The 7314-nt window shown below is 41.8% G+C and overlaps 1 protein-coding gene across 1 annotated transcript; it reads right to left on the reverse strand.

Annotated features, from left to right (window-relative positions):
* Positions 1-250: 250 nt before the first annotated feature.
* LOC141909631 (uncharacterized) lies at positions 251-7110 on the reverse strand. Its single transcript, XM_074800152.1, has 5 exons — positions 5755-7110; positions 3059-3109; positions 2541-2583; positions 1142-1190; positions 251-856 (listed from the first exon to the last, which is right to left on the reverse strand). The coding sequence occupies exons 1-5, from the start codon at positions 6592-6594 to the stop codon at positions 793-795; spliced, it is 1047 nt and encodes a 348-aa protein (XP_074656253.1). The 5' UTR covers positions 6595-7110; the 3' UTR covers positions 251-792.
* Positions 7111-7314: the final 204 nt, after the last annotated feature.

Here is a 7314-nt window from a genome sequence, read left to right on the forward strand (position 1 = left end):
TGAAACACTCTGAGTCCGTGTTGTAAAGATACTGTAAAATCCCTGCAAACTAAGAATAAAAAGAGTCTGAAATGTTTCCTTGAGCTAGTGTAGTTTATTCAACGTTTCGACTATATCCCAATAGTCATCTTCAGGAATACTGATGTTAGCCTCATTATAACCATTGATGAAACACTCTGAGTCCGTGTTGTAAAGATAATATAAAATCCCTGCACACTAAGAATAAAAAGAGTCTGAAATGTTTCCTTGAGCTAGTGTAGTTTATTTAACGTTTCGACTATATCCCAATAGTCATCTTCAGGAATACTGATGTTAGCCTCATTATAACCATTGATGAAACACTCTGAGTCCGTGTTGTAAAGACCCTTTAACAATTAAAATATGTTTAAGATTATAGGAACTTTATTTTCGACAGAAACATATTTTATGATTTAATTATCTTACAGAATTTATCCTTATTTATTTGCACCGGTAAATTTAACAATATCAACTCGTTTTACTGCGGACCAGAAACGGGCGACTCGACTCTCAAGGGGGGAAATAGCATCCGATGACATCGTTTTAAGAAGACGACTTTTACTGGCTAAACCATTATCATGAAAGATCAGATCGTAGATTTCGCGCATTCTCGCTCGAGTATCCTGGGCCCAGTTCCACAGTTGTGAGTGAGTGTTAACTCTGAGTTAAAGTTAGTTCATTTTCAATGAGTTATCTCAAAACTGTGAGACTGGACCCTGTCTGTTTTTGTCGGCTGGAAGTCCCTCGAAGTCCCACCAGTAACAGTCGCCGTGGTTACGAGTAGAATTCTTTCTCGATGTCAGCGATTAGGTCCTCTTCTTCGAGGTCATATTCAACCCTTCAAATAGAAAACGACAATGAAAGCAATATAGCCGCAAAGCAGCAATAACGGATATATTTAAGGCGGCTAGAGCAGAACTGCATTCAAAGAAAGGAAGAAATATATCTTTGTTTCCGGACTATAGTTCCGACCAACTGACATTCGGTTTCACTTAGTTCTTGGAGTAATCATTTGACAAATGATTACTCCAAGCTTAGTTCGACTATAGTCGACTAACTCGACTAGTGACGTCATTATGGGGTCTGAATTTGAACGTTTGCAATGAAATGTCTCCGTGCGTACCTAGTCTTCGGTTCAGTGGTGTCTGCGTGGACCGGCCGAGGTTCATTATCTGCAAATAGAACAAGACTCCCGCATGAAGGTATCGGTGCACACTACCAGCGCGGATCTGGCACGATACCCGGGTTTTACGATTTACATACGAAAAATTTTCCCTTAGATTTAAAACAAAAGAATTCCCACTTGATTGATTTAACGGGAAGGGATCGTTATCGTTTTTTTTCCATATTTCGTGACTTGGCTTCGAGTTTTATTCGAAAAAAAGTTGTATCGATTTTTGGATCGAATGTCGATTTCCGAAATGCGGCAGTGAAATATTAGCAGACGACCGCGACTCGTGCACGTGATGCGTGCGTGCGTGCGGTCAACCATGTGCGTAGCTCATCGATAAAAATTATTACACGAATATCGATCGTCCACTATAAGTGACTAGTTACTTCTTATATTAGTAACCATAGTTACATCATCCCCCATCAACAAAACCGGAGAAAGCAATGTTAGTAGAACCAGCATGTGATTAATGCACTCCAGCTATTTCACCATCGACCGCAAATACAATACGACAATTTTTCCCTTTTTATCACGTGATCTCTCTCTTTATCTCCTAGATTTTGAATTCTTTAACCTTGTGTAGTTATTTCCAAAATATCATCGATGTATTGAATTGGGCAGCCAGCTATCGTTAACCCCAATCAGTCGCTTGCCGGTTCAGGCTGTTTGGAAGATAGTGTGAATGAACTGGAACCGAATTTCCCAAATTATGTACTACGATCTCAAACAAAACATTCTTGACCGCCGATCACACAACTATATCTGTACTTCGATTTCCGACCTCAATTTCAAACCCCCTGCTTCGCTGCCGGCAGGTGTGGTGAGTTCGTAGGGGACATCGAATCAAGACAAATCGAACGAAATCTACCACTCAAATAAAGAACAGGGTCATCAGTCCCTGAACAAGATCTAAAAGATTTTGAATTGGACGTTACTTCGATCTGAAGCGGCTAAAAGGTAATGGTTAGATTGGTTCTGATTTAATAAGTTTTAGATTGCAACTTAATAAGATTTAGATTGCAACAGAGTGCAACTTTTGAGATTGGATATTGGCAGTTTGTTTGAATGGTTTTATCAAACTTTCCAACAACAAACGAGTTTCGTCGTGGGTTGGGATTCAAATCCAACACAAAGTAGAAATGATCAGCATTATTTTGACGTAAAATGACCGGTATTGATATTGACTACTGATTCTTTATACATAGTGCTAATTACGCTTGTTTTCTAGTTTCTGCTCATTAATTTCGGTTGCCTTTCAATTTCGATGTTTCTATTTTTGCAAAAAAAAGTTTTGTCGTCTTTCAAAGTCAATTCGACGTCTTCGTTAGTTCACGTGCATATATCTAATTACCTGAACTCAATTCTGTAGTTGCGGGATCCATTGGGTTGGTGTTCTGTAAAATAGAAATATTCCGAGATCAGTGAACTATATTAGATTTTCAAGATAGCGGAACTGTTTGTAGGGTATGCTCGCGGAAATGTCGGGTCTTGGGAGTTTTTTTTTTGAAACTTCTAGCTTATTTGGGGTGAAAGCTAAATTATTTGCTTCTTTTTCATTTTTGCCTAAAAATCGACTAACTTTGGAAGCATTTGCATAAACTGAACGAATACGAATGAATAAGTGTTACCAATGAGCGTATGTTTTGAAATCGATGCTTTAATTTTCTGAAGGCTGGTATCTGGGAGGACTTTTGTTAAAACGAGCGGGGATTCATTTGAATCCCCCGATCCTGTCCATACAGGCCTAGAATTAGTGAAATACAGTTAAAAAGGGTTCCCCTAAAACAACGAATACGACCTTTCATATGAACCCGTAGATCTGGCCACAGTCACCGATGCTCGTTAATCTACATGGATCAATTTTCTTACCTGCGGTAAATTAAAAGCTTTGAATTTACCGGTGTCAAATCCTTTGATATTCTGAAAAATAGAAAATACGTTGTAAAAACATTAGTTTCATTAAACATAGTTCATCATCGAAATAATTATAGCATATTATCTAAAATTCATACAGCGCGTTTCTCGGAGGCTCTAGCGCTCACAATAAGTTGATTAACCTACTAACAGTAAGATAAAAATAACTAAGAGCTTTACAGAATTTCTATATTTCACTTTGCATAAGAATTTCCAAGGATTGTTGAACCACGAAATTGAAAACGGACTGAAAACGTCTTGGGAGGTGGTTAACAAGTTATTTACGTCGTTTCCGGTATCTGTAGCGGCTGTATCGCCAAACTGATCGGCGAAACAGGTGCGTGGGTAATATCGAAATGTATTTTGTGATACTAAACGTATGCATAATTTATAGCTTGTTTGTCGCTGTCCGTCGTTTGATGAATGTTGCGATCAGACCGGAACGTCTGCGATGGTTAACCGCCCAACCAGCGAGGGATCGGAGCTTTTGGGAAAAGGGCGTGCTCGCTTGCCAGGGTTTGATTTCCGCCCGCGCCAACGCAAACCCAGGCCGCAAAACCTTCATTGGTCTATTACATTGCCCATGGTTTCTTGGACGGACAGGTTCCAGCGCCCACCAGTCTATATATCTAGCCAATCAGAAGCGTGATATTTATAGAGCGGTAAAAAACGTGCGCCTTGGATATTTTGCCCCCACCCCCTCCATTTCAAAATTCGTGGATCCACCTACTACACGTGTAACATTATGTGGACACGTTCCTCATAGTCTCATGTCAGTATGACCTCGGTAGACGCGGTAGAGTCTGGTTGTTTCGTTGTGTCACGCGTAAACAATCCGCGGGTGAAATAGAACCGAAGAGAGTGCGTTGGTGTGATTGCCATCAATGAAATATTCATGCTATAGCAATTTAAACTATGTATCGATATGACCGTGCGCGTTACAGATCGTTGGGTTAGTTAATCAGCTAGGGCAAAACTTTGCACATATTTTATATGATTGTAACATAGACAAAAAGTACACGTACCCGACGAATCGATTAAGAAAATAACTGAAATTTGCAATGTGCCCTTAAAACAGTCAGTGTAAAAAATTTGGGTCAAGATTTCTTCGAAATTTGGATACAATTTTCATGTCTTTTTGGTGAAAATAAAAATGAAATCAATCTCAAATGATTTATTTAGAGATATTCAATTAGTGTCCTTTTCCAATAGGAAAGCGCTCCTTTCTACAGCGAAAAGTGTCATTTTTCTTGAATAGAACGGTACTCTGTGAAACGAGCTCGGCACGAGCCTCTGGCTGCTCTGATCTTTCACGCTTCATTCACCGGCCATCCTCCATCTGCAGGGACTCGAACCTGATGGCATCGCTACACTCAGCCACGGCACGAACCCCTGCATCAGTAGACCGGGTGCGCAGGTACATGCGCAGCTTTCCGAACGAAAACTGGCGGCACCAATCAGATTGCTCGTTGTATAATCGTTTCAAGGAAGAACTATAAATGGGAAAACCCGGGCTAGAATAAAACGGGATTTCTGATTGGCTAAAAATCACATCATCTGAACTGCGCATGTATCTGCGCACACGGTCGATTATGGCAGGGTTTCGTGCCGTGGCAATCTCGATGCCATCAGGTTCGAATCCCTGCCGGGGGAGGATGTTCACCGGCCTGTTCTCATTGAACAAACAAACCCGTGGACGGGGATGACCTCAGTAACATGTCGACGCTCCACTCAATCTGACCTACGAGCAATTATCTGGCTCGTAGATCTGACTCAATCCCTCAGATGATGGGTGTCGTGAAGTTCATGCTGTTTATCAGTAAGATACACTCGTGTTGTTTGTCTCATTTTCACTGGTTGACTTAAAATTCATAACTGGACGAAGCGAACACACCTAGTATTGTCTTATTTACAACGTATATATCGAATTCACACCAGCAGCCACCACCGTTGATTATCCATATATGAGCATCCGATGAGAAATTATCGATTTTATTGATCGTTTATCATTATTGATCGAAAATATCGATAAAGTATTTATGAAAGAGAATGCGATAGATTGTGTCGGTAACACGCGGTTACAATAATTAACCCTCAAATTCCCAATCTCGCTATTCAATTTAAAGGTTTTGTTTTTAAACCATTGGAGAAAATGAATGAATGAATGAATGAATGAATGAATGAATAAATGAATGAATAAATGAACGAACGAACGAACCCACTTTGTTGGGTTCGTTCTGTAGCTCAGATGAGAAGACCCACCAGGTGTGCTATATTAGTGTGCAGTTGGACATGAGCTAGGCTTACTGTAACGCACTGTGGATTCCACTTTCGTAAGTGAGGATCCACTAGGTGTCGCTAGTGTGCAGTAGGACATTAGCTAGGGTGCACTGAAAAATTCCACTTATGGCAAGTGAGGAGCCACCATGTGTGCTAGTGTGCAGTAGGACATCAGCTAGGGCTACCTGTTGTGCACTGTGGATTCCACTTGGATCAACTAGGTGTTGCTTATGTGCAGTAGGACACCATGCTAGGTCTACTGCGGTGCACCGTAAATTCCACTTATGGCAAGTGAGGATCCACCAGGTGTGCTAGAGTGCACTGACCATCAGGTCCGTTATTTGCCGGGATATCTCACTAGCGCTACTTACCGGCACGGTATCTATATTCCAATCCTCCGAAGCGCGATCGACAGATTTTTGATCCCGCTGATTTTTTACGTCGTTATTAGTTATCGTGTATTGTTGACGATTCATTCTCTGAGCGTATGTTTCCGGGTAGTCCGTCTGTACTCGTCGGCGACTGTCGGCACTTTCCGCCGCCGACGATTCGGCGTATTCCGTCAATATTCGTTCCTCCTCGTGTTGCCAGTCCCATTCCGGGGTCGATGTATGTCGTGGTCCCTGGCGGCCGTTCTTATCGTCTGTTGTTATTTTCGTGTAACTATTTCGATAGTTTTTCGTCTCGACGGACGACGCATTAATACCTAGACCCGAACTTTCCAGTTCCTTTTCTAAAATATCCAAATCGCTTTCGTATTTATTCCTATTTCCAAACGTAGCTGAACTATCCTCGTCCATCTTCGAACGCTCACGAGGGGGCACCACTGCCGTTTTTCTGTTCGTGAATCCAGAATGATCCAGCACGTGTTGCTGTTGCTGCTGTTGTTGTTTGATAGGTGGTAACTTTTTCGGCGATGTCAACAGTTTTCCGTCGTTGCTAAGCGACGACGGATCACAATCGGTATTGTTATTGACGCCGTAATTGCTGTAATTAACGTCGGTGTTGTCGGTTTCGACGTCAACAATCGATCGCGCTGCGACCGCTGTAGATATATCGTTCTTTCCACCGTCGGCCGCCAAGTCGTCCTGGTATCGTTTGGGACACGCCGCAGACGATGACGACGTATCCACACCAATTTTACGTCTGCCCTCCCCAGCAGACGTAGCAGCGGAATCAACTCCACCACTCTGACTTTGCCCCGACCCCATAGTTTTATGAATGTACGCGAAAAATGCCAAACACCGTCAGCATTTAAACCGTATCAAGCGTTAAATAAATGAAAAAGTTTATTCATTTATGTAAATCCTATCGAGCAAGAAGTCATATCACTAAACGACGCTTTACCGAAATTCCGTTACACTAAGCGTATCCAATATTCTCAATTTTTCACTAAATCCTTTAGAAAAGTTCCAACAACGTCATAATCGTTGGTTTTCAAACTCGAATTCCGAATAGTCAACGAGAAACGCGACACCGGTGATATCAAACACTCTTGACGACAGACTCTGGACACTCGATTTTCTCGTAAGCGTCGCAAACACGTACTCTAAACACCCCTCTAGACATAGCTCATAATCCATATACCTACAACTACTTACAAAACCGTTACTTATAATCACTAGTAATAAACATGTATTGTATAAGCGTAGTCCAAGCGACGTTTAGGCCTGTGAGTGTGTGTGTGTGTGACGCGGAACCCATTAGCGCTGCTCGGCGGTGGCACGGCTGTGGTTTTTGCAATAATTGCGAAATAATCTTGCGTTGAATTATTTCATTCACGGAAGCGGCGCTCGCGCGCGCGCGCGGATTTAGAGCTCTGAATAGATCTGTACACACAGAACTAAAGCCTTTAGAAAAAGGGACACATCCCGTCGAGGTTCACTACACACGTTAAGATCGCGGTATTTACGGAAACTGTTTTATTTCAT

Source organism: Tubulanus polymorphus, chromosome 8 (genome assembly GCF_964204645.1).
Source record: "Tubulanus polymorphus chromosome 8, tnTubPoly1.2, whole genome shotgun sequence".
NCBI classification, from domain to species: Eukaryota; Metazoa; Nemertea; class Palaeonemertea; order Tubulaniformes; family Tubulanidae; genus Tubulanus; species Tubulanus polymorphus.